This window comes from Hibiscus syriacus, unplaced genomic scaffold (assembly GCF_006381635.1).
Source record: "Hibiscus syriacus cultivar Baekdansim isolate YM2019G1 unplaced genomic scaffold, ASM638163v2 tig00110733_pilon, whole genome shotgun sequence".
NCBI lineage: Eukaryota > Viridiplantae > Streptophyta > Magnoliopsida > Malvales > Malvaceae > Hibiscus > Hibiscus syriacus.
This window is the reverse complement of record NW_024062845.1, coordinates 2,771,401-2,791,970: the sequence shown is the minus strand read 5'-3', so window position 1 is coordinate 2,791,970 and position 20,570 is coordinate 2,771,401. Positions and strand designations below refer to the sequence as shown.

Below are 20,570 nucleotides of genomic sequence, written 5' to 3'. Positions count from 1 at the left end.
ATTAGCACAAAACCTAGACAGATATCTAAAACCAACAAAGAACCCAAACAAAGAAAATCAAGAGCACAACATACCAAATCAAGAACACAAAACCCCCAGGGCTCAAAGTAAAAACCTCATATCAAACAATAAATCCAAAAGTAAGAAAGAAATTGAGGAAAATTGAGAAATTCCTCGATACACAAAAGTCCTGTTAAAATGCACCCAAAGCATTTCTCTTAACGTGAGCTTCCCTATCAGCTTTCAATTTTTATTTTTTTAGACTTTTTCATTATTTTATAAATTTCTTTTTTTAATTATTTTTAATTTTATCATTCAATGAAATAGAATGAGTGTTTGTTTAAATAAATAGGAGCAAATTAGAGCGTATGACTACGAGGTTTTTATTTAAGTATCACTAAATAAAAAGTTAATTACCGTTATAGGATCATTGGAGATTATTTTTTGAAATAACATTCAATATTTCAATTGATAAATATAATTTCTGTAGAAAGTATTTTATTCATACGTGACAAAGATATTTTTTAGAAAATACATTTTATTGATTTGACAACACACACGCAAGATGTGTTATGTAAAAAGAGCATTTGATATAAAAGTCAATTAAACAAAGGGTAAATTACACTGTTCTTTACTCTCTCTCCTATTTTGTTTACTATACTTTCAAATTTTCTATTTTGCTCAATAAAATTTATATATTGAATCATTTTGCTCAGTATGTCGTTAACTTTCTAACGATGTGATGATGTGTCATTTTATTATTATTTAATATAAATAATTGAAAATATAAAAGCTAAATTACATTGTTCCTCACTGGACTTTACTATCTATCTTATTTTGCTCTCCCAACTATAAAATAGAAACAGAAGGTGGTCGGATGCCACTTTCGACCACCGTAGATGGTGATTATTCGGTCCTAAATTTCAAGGGTCGCTTCAACTCGACACGTGGAGTCTGAATCTGGCCTCCATTTTGTTCGAACTTGCTCTGAAGTTCACGAATCAGAGATTGAAAGTGAGGAAACCTAAACATTTCAGTTGAGATTCACGAATTTTGGGATATTTTCCAGTGAAACAACCACCAAATTCAGACTCATGCGTCGAGATGAACCGACCCATTTATTTTAGGACCGAACGACTATCATCAACAATGGTTGACGGTGGATGGAATGAAAAATGACGTGGTGGCTGGTGGCAGTAATGGGGGAAAGAAGAGGATTCAAAATGACGTCATTTTAGTGTATAATTGTGTTTTTCTAAACGACATCGTTTTGATGTTTGTGCCATGTCATAACACTGTTAGAGAGTTGACGACAGAGTGAGCAAAACGATTCAATCTATAAAGTCCAGTGAGCAAAATATAAAAATTGAAAGTACGATTAACAAAATATGAGCGAGTAAAGTTCAATGAGGAACATTGTAATTTACCCTTGTAACAAATGTTTTAGTTTTAGAATTTGCAAGCCCTCTCCATTTGCAATCTATGGGTTGCTCTTTTATCCATAAAAAAAAGGTAAGCATAGCCTAATGTAGTGAAAATCATGGATTGTTAATAAAAAATGAAAACCATAAGTACTAAATTGACAATTTTTTTTTACTATAGGCAACCTCAACAAAAAATAAAATATGGTCCAAGCACCAAAACTGCATTTTACCTAAAGAACTCCACAAATCCATTTCGGGCAAACCCAGAGGGGGGGGGGGAAGCCCGATTGTCGAAAGTAACGAAAAGCATGGATTGTTGCCCAAAAACGAATGGATAAGCCCCGACCAACATATACATAAAAAGGCCACATCAGCCCACGTGTTTTTTCCCCATCACAATGTTTGATATATTAAACGTCTTATCACATCACTATAACCATCATCATCACCATCGTCATTCATTTTTCTCTTCTCTGCTAATATAACAAAGTTTAGAGCTTTTTCATTGAATTTCTGACAGTTTTCTTTTGAAGTGAATTGGCGATGAGTTTTCGGGACGACAACGAAGAAGGCCGGGATCTCAAGAAGCCCTTTTTGCATACTGGAAGTTGGTATCGGATGAGTTCCAGGCAGTCCAGTATAATGGGATCTTCTGCCCAAGTCCTTCGCGATGGATCAATCTCCGTTGTCCTCTGTGTCCTAATCGTCGCCTTGGGCCCTATCCAATTTGGCTTCACCGTATAATAATTTACTAGCCCCCTCTTCTCAATCTCATCTTTGGTCTTTTCCCTTTTTCTAACTTCATTTTCAACTGTAATTATTATTGTTTTTGCTTTAAATTTCACTATGCAGTGTGGATACTCTTCTCCTACTCAAGCTCAAATTATCAGTGATCTTAATCTTTCGATTTCAGAGGTATGAATTGGAATCTCCCGAGTTCCCCTCTTTAATTTAAATTGTTTTTTCTTCTGTTTTCCTTTTTCATTAAATCAGTCCTTGTTTGTTCTTATTTTGGGGCAGTTTTCAATTTTTGGTTCCTTGTCAAATGTGGGAGCAATGGTTGGGGCAATTGCCAGTGGTCAGATTGCTGAATATATTGGCCGAAAAGGGGTAACTTATTCCTTTCGTAATTTCTCTTATTTACCTTTGATTAATGTTTCCTTTGAGCTTAGAGCTGAGAAATTATGAATTTAATTCACTAATCTTCCAAATTTATATATGTATTTACACTGTATTGGATGATTTGGATCAAATATGAATATTTTTTCCGGTTTAACAATTTAATGTTGCATTTGTTGTGTTAAATCTGCAGTCGTTAATGATTGCTGCGATTCCTAACATTTTAGGATGGCTGGCCATATCATTTGCCAACGTGAGAGGTTTTTGGTAATTTTTTATTTCTCATTGTTTCTCCTTTGCAAAGCTTGTTGCTAACTTCCTACGCATTGGGCATTTGTAGGATTCTTCGTTTTTATTTATGGGAAGGTTGCTAGAAGGGTTTGGTGTCGGTATTATCTCTTACACGGTACCTTGGAAGCTTTCAGCTGCTTTTTACTTCTTTTATTGGAACATTTTTTCCAGTAATGCTTAAAACATGAATAACACCATGATTATAATTATGTCTAGGTGCCTGTATATATAGCTGAGATAGCACCCCAAAACATGAGAGGAAGACTTGGATCGGTGAACCAGGTTTATTCTACATTAGCATCCATTTTGTTATCCCATATTTACTTCTGTCAACTGATTAATCAAGTAAACATCTTTTATTGGATAGCTATCGGTTACTATTGGAATAATGCTGGCATATCTGTTGGGACTGTTTGCAAATTGGAGAGTACTTGCAGTTTTAGGTAAGTGTATTGAATTTTGTTCACTTATCCCCACTTTCCATAAGAGAATCACTGACCGATGTTGGGGTAAAAATGTCCAAACATTTTTATTATTTGAACAAACTCAAAAAAAATTGATGATGTCATATTGTGCATGGCTGAATGCATGTGACTACTAGTTGAATTTAACTGAGATTTTTTTTTAGAAAATTAAATTATTTTTGTGGTAATCTCTTTTTTTCAATGAAAACGTAGTGTTTTTGTATTTAATAGATGGCTAGTAGGTTTTAAAGACACTACTGTGTTCCGTTATAATGTAGCCATGGCGTTATTTTCGTATGCATCTATGCTTCTGTTGAAGATAATCTATGGTCATTGTTTATCAGTAATCACTCAAATTTGTTATTGAATGTACAGTTATCGCTAACAGACTTCAGTGCTTCTTCTTTATAGGAATATTACCATGTACAATATTGATACCTGGCCTATTTTTCATACCAGAGTCTCCTCGATGGTTGGTAAGAAACATGTACCTGCAATCATTTGAGTGGACCTTTTATAACTTTTTATCTTTTCCACTTTTCTTCTTCCATATAGTATTTTGTTTATTATTGTTTGTGACTGGGTTGTGTCCAGGCAAAAATGGGAATGATGGAAGATTTTGAATCCTCTCTGCAAGTTTTGCGCGGCTTTGATACAGATATTTCTGTTGAAGTCAATGAAATTAAGGTCTTAAACTGAATCACTGCAATATCTCTTTTTTAATTTCAACCAAGGCTCATACATTGTGCATTGAACTGCAAAACTAAGTTGTTACACAAAAGTTTTAGGTGTTAAGCATGAGGTTGTGTCTTAAGAGCATCTTTTTCTATTAAAGTTAAGCTCTAATTGGCATCTCTGCAGAGATCTCTGGCATCATCAAGCAAGAGAACAACAATTCGTTTTGCGGATCTCAAGCGCAAAAGATATTGGTATCCTTTAACGGTATATTCTTTGCTTTTCTATATATTTTTTATTTCATTTATAGTATTTCTTTCCTTTGCCCCAAAAAATGTTGATTTAACCTCTAATTTTAGTGGTAATTGGTATGCTGCAGATAGGAATTGGATTACTGGTGCTTCAACAACTCAGTGGTATCAATGGTGTTTTATTCTATGCCAGTAACATCTTTGAAAATGCTGGTTAGAACAACATTTCTTTGATATTTAACGATGATTTTATATTAATTGAATCTTTAGATGGAGAATAAATAAATTCACTTATAAGTGGAGACTTTGCCTTGCATGAACCTCATTACCTTGTAATGGATAGCATGCATTATCAAATTCAAATTTAGCAAGACAATTTTGTCATTCAAAATATATGTAGTGGATGTGCCAAATTTAGTAGGAAAGAATGCATTCTCCATCTGTTGGAGATTTGCTAATGTTCTCTTTATACATCGTGTTGATATTGATTAATCTTAAGAATATGAGGGATATTTTGTTAACCTGTGGTTGTACAAGATTAACAAAATATTAATTCCCCATCCCATCTCAAGGTTCTTATTTTAAGATTGCAACAGTTTTGGTTTATTTATTTATTTATTCCTTATGATTCACTAATTTGACAGTGCAATAAAATTGTTTAGGGGTTTCATCTAGTAATGTTGCAACATTTGGGCTTGGGGCCATTCAGGTAAAGTAGGCACATTCTTATTTTGTCATGCAGGGGGTCATATATTACCGGGAAGTTTTATTTCTGATCAATCTAATAGGTGTCTATTCTGTGTAGGTTGTTGCAACAGGTGTGACCACATGGTTGGTGGACAGAACTGGCCGCAGGGTTCTTCTTATGGTGTGTTTGAACTAACCTTTCATTCTATATTTGCTACTGATCTATGGTTAAGATAGAAATGAATAAGATCAATAATCATAAATGATTTTGCAGGTATCCTCGTCTGGAATGACCCTGAGTCTGCTCATTGTTGCAGTTGCCTTTTTTGTTGAGGTTGGTGATGTTAGGTCCATTGATTTCTAATTTATCTTCCCCTTTCTATTTTTTTAAATGCCACCGTCAATATTTAAGCAATCCCACTTGATAAATTCTTTCTTAATTATTTTACTACTGCTTCTTGATACCTTCTCTTCTTTCTCTTCACTGATACCAGAAAATTGTTGCTGAAGATTCTGACTTATATCACATAATGGGAGTACTTTCACTGGTCGGTCTTGTGGTAAGATTTCTCTCACTCGTAGTGAAATTTGTGTGTATGAGTATAATATATATGTACATAAATGTGTGTATTACTCTACTTCTGTCAAGTAGATTTCTAATTGATATTTGTTTTCAATCCAGGCCTTTGTTATTGCCTTCTCACTGGGAATCGGTGCAATTCCATGGGTTATAATGTCTGAGGTATTCAAATTTCTCTTATAGTTCCACCTTACATAAATAGGAAACATTCTAATTTCCCCATTATAGGATTCTATATGAAATACTACTCGATAGTGATGGGTGAGAGTATGTTTCATCAATGCTTATACAGCTTGTTTGACCATGGATGATATAAGCAACCGAGAACATTGAAGGAAGATTTTAATCATTTTAAGCGATCCCGTTTTATTATATTCAGTTGGATGCATATAACTGCCTAACAGAACCAAAAATAATTGTTTTCCTGAGCATATATTTCTGTCTCTTGACAAAGCAGAGGTGGGACTGGGTTGGGTAAGGTAATACATATCTAGTGACTGTGATATTTAATCCAGTGGGACCATATTTCATGTTTATTAGCTGTTGCTGCTAAACCTGCTGTATGTCTGTATGCTATCATGTAATCCGGGTGGCATTAATGCATGTATTGGCTTTAGTTAGAGTGTGAGAGATACGAAGCAAGAAACAAACCTGGGATGCAATTGTGTACCTTAAGCCCATGCGACCGAAACAGCATTAAGATTCTTATATATTGATTCTCCACTGCTTCCTCACTAGGGTTATAAGTGTTTCTTATGTCATGTTTGTGCATCTCTTGTATGCATCCGTGCGTTATTTTGGAATTTCTTGCACAAGTTAAAACTATAGAATATGATATTCAGTTTCTTGAAACAGAAATTAAGTGTAGAATTCTGCATTCAAGCCATTTGTTACAGTGCAGACAGTGTTTGTAAATCCGTGGTTGGTTCGGTTAGGTGCTTATTTTCTCTGAACTTCATCTTTTCAGATACTTCCTGTGAATATTAAGGGTCTAGCTGGGAGTGTAGCGACGTTGGCGAATTGGACAACATCGTGGGCAATTACTATGACAGCAAACTTGCTTCTGACCTGGAGTGGTGGAGGTCTTTCTCTCTCTATCAATAACTGTTGTTTAGTTGTACGTGTAAGTTAAGAATCTATAAAATTAACATGTTCGTTTCCTATGAGCAGGAACTTTCACAATTTACGCGTGTGTGGCTGCTTTCACCATTGTTTTTGTAGCACTTTGGGTCCCTGAAACCAAAGGAAGAAGCCTGGAAGAGATTCAATCTTCTTTCAGATGAAAACGATCTTCACTGTATCATTTGATCTTTTTGGATTTTATTTTCAAAGTTCCTTCGAGTTGTGTGCTCTGTTCATATCCAGCGCTGCCTTTAGCAAACCTGTATCATGCATTGCTATTATTATTTAAAATAAATGGAGGGGGGGGGGGGACGAGGAATTTGTTCCAAATTATTTCACAATCACTTCTTTGCTAGAAAATGGATATTTTGTGTGCCAAATAATAATCCATTACAATTAGAGTCCACAGTTATCCCAATCCCTTTTTCTGTTTTCAGGACAGCAAGTTAAGTTTTACCGTGGACTCTGAACAAACCCGAAAGACTCATTCATCGAGCAATGAAGCCAGGAAACGCTTAAGACACCTATTATAAACACAGGGTCGTTCCAGGTGAACCGAGTGACCTGCCTTCTTTATGCCTTAGAAGGTTGTGTTCTCGCCTAATTGCCTGCGAGCGTACATCCAATTACCCAAAGCTGTGTAAAACAGAAAGAGAAAACAAAACAAGACATACTGTTTCATGTTGTGAGCGAGCTCTTGCTTGAAGATTTGGTCTTCTTCACCCCATAGCAGATGTATTCTCTACAAGATTATATATGGGAAAATGTAATAAGCAATTTCAACTGTAGAAAGATGCCGAGGGTAAAAAAAATGCTAATGGAGACAACCTGTGGAAAAGATGGGACAGTGGCATCCTTATTACTAATGACCGAGCCCTCCAGCAATTCGTCTCTCTTTCCTGTTGGTAAACATCACCTGTAATTTCCATCCAGACCCATTGATGATCAGATCAGATCAGATTTCATAAAGTTTCTAAACATAATAATGACGACAGACAACTTTGACTGTATTCCTTTCCATTATTGGAACTTGTATTTTTTTTAATGCAAGGATCCATATATATTTGCTAGGGCCATCTGTAGCTTTAACTAAAGGGGTGGGTGGCGCCTCTGTCCACCATCACAGTTGTCACTGAATCGATTCACTTGGTATGGTAATTAGGTACAGTTAGTTGGACATAACTCCGTATAATTATATATGATTAGAAAAAAACATTTAAATTGGAACCAATTAATAACATAAATTATTATATTATAAATATTTATAATTAATTTTAAACAAAAACTTAAACAACTAATCTTAAATTTTATAAACTCAAAATTTTTAACTTGAACCGATTCAAGTGGATCTGGTGCTGACTCTTATTAGAGAGTGCTCACCTTTAGTAGAGACTCTCAAACCTACTCTAGTTTAATTGTTTTGTAATAATTTTTTTTCAAAGATGACAATCATTGGATTTAACATTATAATACTAATACGTGATTCAAAAAGGAACTTAGGAAAGAAAGACTAGAAACAGTATCCTGAATTTACCAGCTTTTGTTCTTGTTGTATTAATAAAGAATACATGCAGATATATCTAGCAAGCTTTATTTGAAAGTTTTGACTGTACTTAACTCTGATTATTTTATTCATTCATATATTAATCAAAACCCACGAAATTAACGTGAATCGCCAGTCATGCATGCAAAATGTTAATTCGAATAATACTAGGGAGTTCATTAAGCAGAAACGGGGAAAGAAAATCATTAAAGTTGACGATGATAAGAGTAATAATATGTAAACAAACCTTAAGGTAGTCTTTGTTGAGCCGATCTGGGAACCAAAGCTTCTTATGACTTATGAGCAGCGACGGAGAGAAGAGCTTTTAGACCCTTAACAGAATTTGGCAACAACAATTCAGCAGAAGAAGAGAACCCCATGATCGAGCCTGTTTAAAGACTCCACACTTATGGAGTTGGTCATGGCCAGGATCGAGCCAGAGACCACCATGGCATCGACCATATGAGGGTAAAGTTCAGCCATCTTAAATGCACCATCCCACCATAGCTAAACCCCACCACGGCACAATGTTCCACGCCAAGTTTTCTCAAACCCTTAATCAAGTACTCGGCTTGGAAAGTTGGTGACCGGTCTGGTTTTTCCGTAATGGAGCCACCGAAGAAGAGGATATCAGGTATATAAACCGAGTACTTCTTCGTCAAAGCACCGACATGGAATTGCCATGTAACTATGCCTTCCGCAGCAAAACCATGCACTAAGACCACCACTGGTTTCGTCGGTTTCTCCAAACGGGTCAACCTTTTTTTCACCCTTTTTAGGTTTCTTGATTGTTTCACAAGGAACACAAAAGTTCATCACCGTGCCTGGCTCGAGCTCCACCGTGAAAGGCTGAACCCCAGAAATCTTCAGTAGCCCATGCAACAATGGCTTTTGTGCTGCTACAAGGTCCACCATTTTCTCTTTATTTTTTCTTCTTCTTGGTTTTCGCTTAGTTCTCCCCTTGATTTAAAGCAATGAAGTCTGGGATTTAAGTCTACGAGGAAAGTCAGGTTTGGTCATTTGTTGTTATCAAATTCCTTAAAAAGAGGTTGGAAATTTCAATGCTCACCGTCTCCCATAATAACTAGCTTAAGAACTCCTTGAATTATTATTAGGCAAACCAAAACCGATGATCAAAAGGACCCACATTCGAAAACCTGATTAATATAAGAATCCAAGTCATAGATTCTATAATTTCTTGGGTAAATTACGCGGTTAATGCCTAAACTATCAATGTTGATATGTTTTAGTATCTACACTTTAATTTTTTTTTTCAAAATCATACATGTTGAATTTTTATTTCATTTTAATACATTGTTGTTAAAAATTTGAAATTATCATCCAACTCAGTTGGTAGAGCACAAGGTTCTTAACCTTGAGGTCGTGGGATCGAGTTCTATGGAGGGTATTTCATAATTTGGAGGTCTCCTACGGAAGCTGCTCTCAACCTAGTGTTGGGGGCAGCCTACTATCTTACCTCTCCCATACCCCATTACACATGGGAACAAGGGACATCCATTTTGTTTTTGTTAAAAATTTAACGGCACTGCAATTTTATGGGTAAATTACATCATTCATCATGCAATTATCTTCTCACTCCTATTTCGATACTAAAGTTTAATTTTTTTTAATTTAACTACTCAACTTTCAAATTGCTACTATTTTAATCACTCTAATTTATTTTACTAATATATAATTAAAAATAAATTTGAAATTTAGAGTGATTAAATTAGGAGTAATTTGAAAGTTAAGTAATTAAATTAAAAAAATTAAACTTTAATGACCAAAATAGGAGTGAGAAGATAGTTGAGATATTAATGATGCAATTTATCCCATAAAAAGGCTCCATGTGCAAATTACCCGTTAAGCTTTTAACAGCATGGTGATAAAATGAAAAAAAATTGAACGTTAGATATGATTGTAAAAAATTAAAAGTTTAGGCACTTAAATCGGACCAAAACAAACAATTTAAATACTGAAAGCGTAATTTACCCTAATTTCTTAGACGAAACACTTTATTTCTGCTAAGGGTACAAGTTTTCTTAAGCGTTTAAATTGCGAGGTTGTTTGATTTTTGATCACCTGTGCTACCTACTATCATCTGCATGTTCGCCGTGATGTTGACGTCATTCCTTCAATTTTTTACAAGAATTTTAGAAAATTAGACAATCTAAATTATCTTGTTCGCATCTTTGTTATTCAAAAGCACTTCCTCGTATATGTTTTAAGTTCTCTTAATATAAAAATAAGTGTTTAAATTATATTTCGAAAAACGTTTTAATATCTAAAGTTTTTTTGTTAAAAGTAGGTATTTAAAGTTTTCTCGTTACACTTTTTGATGCATACAGTTAAAAAAAGTTATTAAGTAACACGCGTCACATTTATATATATATTTTAAAATAAAAATATTATTTAAAATATATATTTTAAAATTTTTTGATGTGACACGTGTCGTTTAACGGTTTTTTTAACGATATGTACCTAAAAATATAACGGAGAAAACTTTATGAACCTATTTTTAATGAAAACTTTTTTAAGTACCAAAAATTAATTTTAAATATAATTTAACACTTACTTTTATATTAAGCCTTTCAAGTTGAACCAAATCATGCATATATTTTTCAGCCCGGGCCAATAAAATGCTGATAACGTCCTTTTGTTACGTTTATCAATATTGATTGCTAATAAACAAATTAACACGTCACTTAGATGATGGCCTATAATGTTCTATATGACTAAAACATTAGTAAACTAATTAAAAATAATTGAAATTATAGAAAAATATAAAGAATCACAACATTTATAAAAAATCAATTTTTTAAAAATTGTAAAACAAAAATGTTATAAATATAAAAGTGTAAATTACAAAAATGGTTATTTTTATTCTTTTGTCTAACTTGTTTTGGTTATCAATTTTGAAAAAAATTTGTTTCGATCACGTACGTTATCAATTTATTACGTTTTGGTCATTAAATTATTAACACTCGTTAATTTAATGATGTGATGCATTATTAAAAAATTAATTTCTAATTTGACCCTTATACTTTCAGTAAAATATAAAATTGACTCATAACTTTATTTTCTTCGCTAAGGCCCCTTTAAATTTTTCATAGAAAATAAAAACCCTTTCTTCCAACTCTCTCTCCCATTCTTTCTCTTTGCTTTCCCCATCTCACCCTTCTCTTTCTGTTTCTTCTTTCAAGGAATTCTTATAAGAGATGGCGATGAATTCAGAGATCTCTAAAACTGACATTGCCCTAAAAAACAACTATACAAGAAATTTTGAGAATGACAAGGATTTAATTGTAATAGTTTTCAAAAATTACCAATAGCTTAAAAGGTAATTAGATCATTAAAGTTGGTGGGCCATTACCCCTCCCACCTATAACATGTGTTTGTCCCTGCTAGCTCGGATGACCCAATAATTATGGATTTAACTTAATCGGTTTGCCAAGGAGATTTCAAGAGGAACAATGGTGATAACGATAAGCAGTGGTAATAGGGTCGTTTGGATCAGTTTTATAGGTTGAGTCAATTTAGATTTAAATTTCATTGGATTTAGGGTTGACTCGGGTTGAATTGGATATGTTTCATATTTAGAGGAGATCTATGATAAGTCAAATTGACTCGGGTATCATATTGGGCCATTATCTATTCTGGAAAATATTAAATCGAGTCTATATCATATTGATCAATTTTTGGTTTTGGTTTGATTTCAACCCCTAACTGTTCAATCGTTAGATGTTTGGAACACCAATAAGAAACTCAATATAATTGAGTTTGATATGTAAGAGCAGTTGAGTATATATAGAGAGAGAGAGACTTGATATGTAGCTACATGTCATTTTTTAATGATAACTCTTTATTTGAGACTTGTATTTCATGTTAATTTGTATGCGTAAAAAAAGTTCTTTTAAAGTTTACGATCGTCCATCATATAATCGGCGTCAACTAAAGTTAATCACATAAATTAGAATTTCGGAAAGTAATTAGTTTCATTTTATATTCATTCATATCAAATACATTTTAAAAATAATTTAAATTATTAGATTAAATAAAGAAATAATCTTTTAAAGGAAGATGATATCGAACTATTAAATTATTACCAAAGGTGGTGGTTAACTAATAGTTTAACCAAAAGGTTAATAAAACATACATCATTTTACTATTTTAACGTATTGCTAAAAAGTATATAATAATAATAATAAAAAGTAAACTATTTATTCACTTCAAACCAGTTATGGAGTTAAAATTGGACCGTTGTTTGATTTAGAACGAATTTAGGCAAATTAGATATTGGTTACTTTCGGTTTAGATGTGGATCTAAACATGAATTGATTTCCATCTAAACAGAAAGTAACCAATTTGGGCTGATATATATTGATCGTTTATCATGCTTTAATTGCAGGCATGGTCAACATGAAAATACCCAATTATTAAAATTTTATTTCAATTATTTTATATCATAATTCTTATAAATGATTCTCCCAAAATTACATGAAAATTCAACATGTGACAATTTAACTGGGAAAGAAAAAAATTTAATTTTAAATCGAATTAATAATATTTTTTTATGAATATATGATGAATTCAGTCAAATAAATAAATACAAAGCAAAAATGGCTACAATCCACTAGGCACAGATTCTGCCAAGATAACGGATCATCATAAGTTCAAAAAAAAAAAAACACAAAATAAACAAAAGCGTAAAGAAAATAAAAAGTAGATATGTATGTGTCGGAACCATTTTTCGGTTGGGTCCGTAATTGGACTTCAACTTGAAATAATGGGGTTAGAGTCACCACTGATCACTTTAAAAACATGTAGGGGGATTGGACACCATCTTACCTGATATGCGTTTTACCAGAAATGTGTCGGGTTCGGGAGTCGGTTACAGTCAATGAAGGATTAGCACCCTTGAACTACCCTTTCGGTACCAATTAATATGCGTTTTACCAGAAATGTGTCGGGTTCGGGAGTCGGTTACAGTCAATGAAGGATTAGCACCTTTGAACTACCCTTTCGGTACCAATTAATTTGCAGGTTGTCTTTACTTGCGAAAATTAAAACTAAAATTTAAAAAAATCAACTCGAATTAATTACCTTTGATCTATTGAAAGTATCCCTAAAAAGTCAAAAATATTATTGTAAAAATAAAAAAAAATATGAAAAAAAGAAAAAAAAAGAAAAAAATATTAATATAATAATAACAATAAAATAAATGAATAAAAAATAAAAGTTAAAAGTAAAAGTAAAAGAAATAAAAAAACTAAAAAAATGAATAAATGAATAAAAAAATAGTTAAATTAAAAAAACATGTAAAAACCTAAAAAAGGGTTATCTATTAAAAAGAAAGACTAAAATTAAAATAATAGTAATAATAATAATATTTAAAATAATTTAAAAATGAAAAAATGAAATAAAAGGAGAAAAATGACACGAAATTCACTAAAAATGATAATAATTAATCCAAATTCAACTTAAACCACTACACCTATTAAAATAATTAAATCAAATACACCCTAAACCACTACACCTATTAAAATAATCAAACCACTGCAAAATTAAAAGAAAAAATAAAAAATAAAAAATAAAAAAAAAAAAATAAAAAATAAAAATAATATATATAACATAGTATTTAATAATGAAAATAAATAAAATTAAAGAAAAAACAAAAATAAAATAGTAAAATAAAATAAAAAAAATAAAAATACAATATATTTAATTAGTGACCAAAATAGAATAATTGAAAACATTGCAACCACATTCAAAAATTAAAGATAATAATATACTATACAATAATATGACCAAATTGAAAATATTAAAACATCAATACTCAAAAAAGAAAACAAAGCATCATTCAATGGCTAAAAGGAAATATTACAAATAATAGAGGGACCCGAAGTGAGATTTACCCACCATAATTAAAATGATAGGTGAGATTGTAAAATACGAAGGATTAAAATTGATATTAACCCAATTGCAAAAACACGCTGACCCCCTCTAACAAAACGACGTCATTTCGATTTGTACATATAAGCCCCAAAATCAGATATTTTTTTCAATTCTCATTTGTCTTTGTTTCAGCAAAATTAGAGAGAGAGTGTGAGAAAACTCTCTCAACTCTCTCATCGGAAAGGAGAGAGCCGGCCACCGCCGGCGACGTCCATGGCAGCGTACGGTGATTCGAGAAAGCAAACTACCTTAAAGTTTTCCTCTTATTATGCTCTACCCAAAACCGAACACCTTTTAGCCTAAAACCGCCCCAAATCCCTAGATCTAAGAGTTTACCTCTCGAAAGTTTTGGAAATCGACGATCTTTTGACTCCGACAAACGTGGATCGAGGTATGCTCTTCTCCTATCTTCTTTCTTTCATTTTTTCTGGTTCTCGATTTGTTTCTGTATTTTCCTTTTTTGATGTTTTTTTTGTTCGAATGGACTCCTATGCTCGTATGATTTCTCCCCCGTTTTGTGTGTGTTCCTTCATTTATTTATAGTGCTTCATAACCTTATATTTAGGCTCGATTTAGAGTTCTAATAAGACTAAAACTCCTCGTTTGTTGGTTGTTGGTGTCCCACGAGTACACGTCATTGGTGCACCGAGAAAACTATGGATGGAGGTTGCCGCTAGTTTGACCTAGTGGTTGAGGCTACTCCAACAAGGGATGCGACGCTTGGAATAGGTAGGAAACTAGGGTTTTAAAAACCCTAATCCACCAATTTGGGTCGGGCTTCAGCGGGCCAGTTCGGGTTACTCCTTGGGTCGTGGGTTACTGGTTTAGGCTGCTCCTGCTGGGCTGTGGCTGGTACTTGGGTTTTAGGGCTGTTTTGTAATGGTCTTGGGCCTGAAAAGAAGAAAGGAAATATGTATTATTTTAATTAATATATATATATATATATAATATTATATATGGATGAAAATTAGTGTTTACAGTTGCCTTCTTTGCCCATAGTCGTGTAACGGAAATAGGGAAAAGATTACAAGACGCAATTTTCGTCTTATGAGTGTATCTCTGAGTTTAGTATCGAATATCCTCCGTCATAGAGTTGAAACCCGATGTTATGATTGGATTGTCAATTTGGACTAAATCACGAAATGACTCCCTCGCCATGAGGTTGAGTTGGACTGAAAAATTTTGTACACGATATCCTTCGTCGTGAAGTTAAAACCGAACTCAAAACTTTGGCAAGTAGCCCCTGAATCATCTTCTAGCTCGAGATACTTCGTCGTGAAGCTGAAACTTGACCTAAAATACTTTGGTGTTGCTGTGTTACAGATGACTCCTTCATCATAAAGTTGGGTCAATCTTTAGGGTACAATATCCTTCGTTGTGAAGTTGAAATCGTAGGAAAAATTGGAAAGTGGCTTATTGTTGTCAATCTTGACCTTGATTTTCTTCTTGACTTAAAGACCTCAGTGTGAGAATTTGATCAGAAAGTAGTTGATACGTCATTGAGCTGAATGGAATCGAACTTGAAAGTTTTTATTGACAAATAACCCTTCTCACCTTGAGTTATGTTGTACTGAGCTAAGAGATTGCCCCAGATCTTCTTCTTGACTTGAAGACCTCGGCTTCAACCAGAAAGCAGTTTCTTGATGCTACCACGTGGTTGATGTGTCATCGAGCTGAATGGAATCGAACTCGACAGTTTTCGTTGACAGATAGCTTTTCTCGACTTAAGTTATTCTGTAAATTTAACATGCCCTTGAGCTGAATGGAATCGAACTCGAAGGTATTTGTTGACAGATAACCCTTCTCGCCTTGCGTTATACTGTAAATTTAATATGGCTTTGAGCTGAATGTAATCGAACTCAAAGGTTTTGGTTGATAGATAGCCCTACTCACCTTGAGCTATGCTGTAATTAGCTGTGAGATAACCATATATTATTACAGATGACTATTTTGCGGTGAAACTAAGTCAATCCACTTGGGAACGATATCCTTCGTCGTGAAGTTGAAATCGTGGATGACTCTTTCGCTGTGAAGTTGAGCCTTGAATTGGATATCCTTTGTTGTGAAGTTAAAATCCAATCTTGTGTAAGTTGCATTGTTTCGAGTCCAATATCCTTCGCTGTGAAGTTGAAATTGGCTCCGAATAAAACTGGAAAGTTGTTTGTTGACAGACGCTCCTTTGCTGTGAAGCTGAGCTTTGAATTGGATATCCTTCGTTCTGAAGCTGAAATCAAATCTTGTTTCACCAAATTGACTTTGAGTTGGATATCCTTCGTTGTGAAGTTGAAATCCAATCTTGAATATTGTTTGGCTTTGAGTTGGATATCCTTCCTTGTGAAGTTGAAATCCAATATTTTGTAAGTTGCATCACTTCAAGTTTAATATCCTTCGCTGTGAAGTTGAAATTGACTCTGAATGAAACTAGAAAGTTATTTGTTGACAGACAACTTTTCTCGGCTTAAGCTGTGTTGTAAATTTCCTCTAAATGAAGGACGACCCCCCTTTTGTTGGTCTAAATAGACCATAGTTCTTTAAATGTCTCCCCTTCATGGGAAAGCCAAGTGGTATATTCTGTCAGTCATATATCCTCCGTCGTGGAGTTAAAATCTGGCTTGAAAATGTCAACTGAAAACTAGCCACTCGTCATTGAGTTAAGCTGAACTGGATTCGTTCAAAATTGGTTCTCGAACGTGTCTGAATTTGATTTTAAGATCTGTCGGTCTTTCAACAGGTCAGATTGGTTGAGGTGTAGCTCCTCGCTGCTGAGTTAAGCAATCACCATCAATTTCTGAAGGTGCTTTTGAATCAATTATCTTTCTTCTTGAAGTTGAAACTTGACTCTAAAAGCTGGAAAAAATTATGTATACAAAAAATGATAAATGTGATGCTCTAAGATGCATGCAATATGAATTAGTCATGGTTTATCTTTTGGATGGAGCCTCATTTTTTCTGCTGAACTTGTCCTTAGAATCGACCATGCCCCATTTTCTTCTCAGGTTGTTGACAATGTCACAAGTTCTATATGGTCTCTCGGATTGATTTTCAAGAATGTTAGATGCTCAAAGTTTGGTCTTGTTTATTCTTTCTTTAATAGGGGCAAAATGAGCCTCAACAACTTCAAGGACTTTTCACATTTGAGACTTTCCTGCTTGAAATTGTTTTTCTCCTTTCTTTTATTTTAGGAGGGAAAAAGATATGAGAATATAAAAATTTTTGTAAAACATTGCCTCTTAAATCAGGCTCACAATCGAATCAAATCATAAACATGAGTTCAAAGAATATTAAAATAATCAATAACTCTTTACTGCTTTCAGAGTTATAGCTCTTTGACAAATGTCCAAAATTGATGAGTTGGTTTCAGGTTGGCTTCCTATTTTCTAAGGTTCTGGCCACCAAAATGTCATTTCTTTCTCGGCCCTTTTGAACATCGCAACATGCCCCTATTTCTTGGTTTGGTATTTTAATCGGATGCGGACAAAATGACGCAACTAGCATAATCACTTACTAGACCTTCTATTTCGGTCCTCTAAAATCTTCCATTTGTTCAAGCTTCTTAGGCTCTTCTAACAAAGGCAGTGCAGAAATATCGGTCTAAAAATGAAATTCCTGAGTGCTCGTGTGAAATTGACTATAACAGGTGTTCCTTAACCCCCTTAGTCCATTTTACCGAAACTCCTTATTTAGATAAATTTGATTTAATTTGCCATTGTCTGGCTAGCTGAATCCATAAAGCCGGGGCGTTTAACCAATTGCTCTAGTGGGACAACTCAATATTATAATCACCTTTATCAGGCTAGTCGAATCTTATCCATAAAGCTGGGGCGTTTAACCAATTGCCTTAGAGGGACAGCTCAAGCTTTATTGTATAGATATTATAATCACCTTTATCAGGTTAGCTGAATCTTATCCATAAAGCCGGGGTGTTTAACTAATTGATTTAGAGGGACATCTCAAGCTTTATTGTATATATATAATATTATAATCTGGGTATCGGATCTAATTTCTTAAGTTTGTCAAGAAGAACCTGCTATAGTCTAGGTGTTGTTGGAAGTCAAGGAATCTCATCTTTAGAGTTCAATTTCCCAGTCACTGACCTAAACTAGATTCACATACTCGACTATTTCATCCTTAAAGATCATAATTATCATTGAATGTCTTCAACAAAAGTATAGTAATGTCATACACAAGAGATGTCCCATGTTGTCCACTCTTATGCATACCTAATACCAAGCCCTTGTTCATTCCCTTATGAAAGGAGAATGCTATATCGGTTCTTAAAAGAGAAGGGTATGGCGTTCGAGTGTTCATTCTGGGGTAAAATCAAAGGTCATTATGTTTTAATCATGTCACAATGTCAAAGATCTGTAACTCCGATCATTTATAGAGTTTTTGATTCAGTTGATATTCAAAGAATTTCAAGTTGTAAATTTGGTTCAATATTCAACATAAATTCATTTAAATATCCTTATAAAAAGAAAGCTTAAAAAACAAATTACAAAGAAAAGAATATTAGAAAGTTCGAAAAACAAAATCAAATGGGATGTTGCAAAATGGAATAAGGCCTCATTAGGATGCCCCACTAGTTGGATTAGGGCCTCCATCTGTACTTGCTCCACATTTCTCAACTATTTCACTTGCCAGGGCTCCTTTTAATGTACCCTCAGACGCACAAATTCCTTCTTCCTTCTGAGCAGCTTCTCGGGAAAATCCTACTTCCTTGTGATTTATCATATTTTCCTTTCCAAGTTGGAAATTGGGCCCAAATTTAGATCCAAAACAATTTTCTTTGGTGGTGATGGGTTTGGATGGATCCCAAACACATATTGCAGCTGTGACTGGCGTAATATTCGTCAGGCCTTCTAAGCTGCCCAAAACCCCTCTTGCCTTTAGGAAGTCTGATATAGGTGTTTGAGGCATTTTCAAAGTTGTGTCTGTCCTACTGATTCTTAAACCCACCGGCCAGTCTCAGACTATGTTCACGGAAGCCCTTTTGCTTGTATTTCCTTTCCTATCCTCTTGCGCCTTATGTTTTTCGCAGGAGTCCTTTGTTGAAGCAGTTTGAGGTGTCTTCTTAGCTGCATCTGCCCCATCCATTCTCAAACCCACGGGCCAGTCTCGGATTGCATTCATAGAGGCCCTTCTGCTTAGATTTCCTTTTTCATCCTTTTGCACCTTATGTTTTTTGTAGGAATTCTCTGCTGAAGCAATGAATTTCGAGTTTTAAACCTTGATCCCTTTCTCTTCTACCTTGCACCCCTGAATTGCTTGTTCTAAAGGACCCTAAGGGTTGCTAGGAACCTTAACTGAACAAACTGGGGTTTCATCCTGGTTTATCCAATGAATCTCTTTATAGGTCCACTTTTTTATTTAGGGGCCAATGTGGCTGAACATATCCCGGTGTAACCAATCCGATTGTGAGCATTTTTAATGTATTTTTTCAAGTGTAAAATGGAAGGGAGGGAACTGAAAGCCCTGTACTTTCTTTTTCTTCTCATCTAGTCCCCATGACGATAGACTACTTGGCAATGACTTTATAGATAGAACCTGAGTATTCTGACTTGATGATTGTAAAGGGTTAGAACCTCTAATCATAAAAAGTTGATCCTTCTTAGCTTTCTTGGTCAACATTTGGTCCCCTTCTATGACCCTCTTCTTTGAGTTAAGTTTATCTCTCACAATGGAAAATTTATCCCTCATTAGATCTTTCTTCATTGTTGGCCTAGTGGAACCTTCTATAACCATATTTGATTTTTGGAGCTGACCTGAAATATCCGGCTCCTTAACAGGTTTCCTTGCCACTTTCCTTTCAGTTTCAGCACCAACATTCATAGTTCAATCCAAAATGGGATCCACTAGTGGATTCTCTCCATGGATCACAACATTTACCATGTCCATTAACTTAGCCATTTGTTCTCTTGATTCATCCTGAAATCTTCTTGCTTCATCGATCATATCCCGTTAGGTTTTTACGAGTTGCTCTTGTATTTTCTCAATCTTACCGACACGTGCTAGTATCTCATTCATCTCTTTGGATCTTCTTACAGACACGCTTCAAGTAACTTCAATTTGCTTTCAAAGTTTCTCTTTTAATTACCTTTTCTTTGAGCGGCATATCCAGTATTTGTTTCTTTTTTATGAGTTTCTCTTGTTAGTTATTATGGATGTAATGAAAAAAAGAAAATAAAAATATTGCGAAAGATGCATGATGCATGAAATGTTTGAGGCATTGATCCAAAAATGTGTATGTTATTATAAATAATCCTTATTGGGGAAAAAATGTTATTACTTAAGAGACAAAAACATTTTAAAGGTAGACCCTGAACATCTTCTGATAAGTTGATTTATCTTCCGCCTTCTTCTGTCACCGGTTGAATACCCTGTCGAACCGTTCCGACCTCTCTGAGCTGCTTTTTGTACTTGTGCCAAGAGTATCAAATGGTTGTATCTCTGGTTTTCACT

The 20,570-nt window shown here is 34.2% G+C and overlaps 1 protein-coding gene and 1 pseudogene across 1 annotated transcript; one reads left to right on the top strand and one right to left on the bottom strand.

Moving 5' to 3' along the window:
• Nucleotides 1-1,895: 1,895 nt before the first annotated feature.
• On the top strand, nt 1,896-6,954 carry LOC120139314 (sugar transporter ERD6-like 6). The gene is made up of 18 exons (XM_039154581.1): nt 1,896-2,162; nt 2,277-2,339; nt 2,445-2,534; nt 2,737-2,796; nt 2,884-2,949; nt 3,051-3,116; nt 3,202-3,277; nt 3,710-3,774; nt 3,893-3,985; nt 4,160-4,240; nt 4,353-4,437; nt 4,887-4,933; nt 5,030-5,092; nt 5,186-5,245; nt 5,406-5,471; nt 5,594-5,653; nt 6,459-6,573; nt 6,662-6,954. The coding sequence occupies exons 1-18, from the start codon at nt 1,968-1,970 to the stop codon at nt 6,772-6,774; spliced, it is 1,464 nt and encodes a 487-aa protein (XP_039010512.1). The 5' UTR covers nt 1,896-1,967; the 3' UTR covers nt 6,775-6,954.
• LOC120139315 lies at nt 6,933-9,172 on the bottom strand (annotated as a pseudogene).
• Nucleotides 9,173-20,570: the final 11,398 nt, after the last annotated feature.

What these genes read in the sequence shown, in the direction of transcription:
- LOC120139314 (XM_039154581.1), top strand. Translation starts at nt 1,968, where the DNA reads ATGAGTTTTCGGGACGACAACGAAGAAGGCCGGGATCTCAAGAAGCCC. An exon ending in CTATCCAATTTGGCTTCACC is followed by an intron (nt 2,163 to 2,276) that starts GTATAATAATTT and finishes TTCACTATGCAG; the next exon opens with TGTGGATACTCTTCTCCTAC. An exon ending in GCCGCAGGGTTCTTCTTATG is followed by an intron (nt 5,093 to 5,185) that starts GTGTGTTTGAAC and finishes ATGATTTTGCAG; the next exon opens with GTATCCTCGTCTGGAATGAC.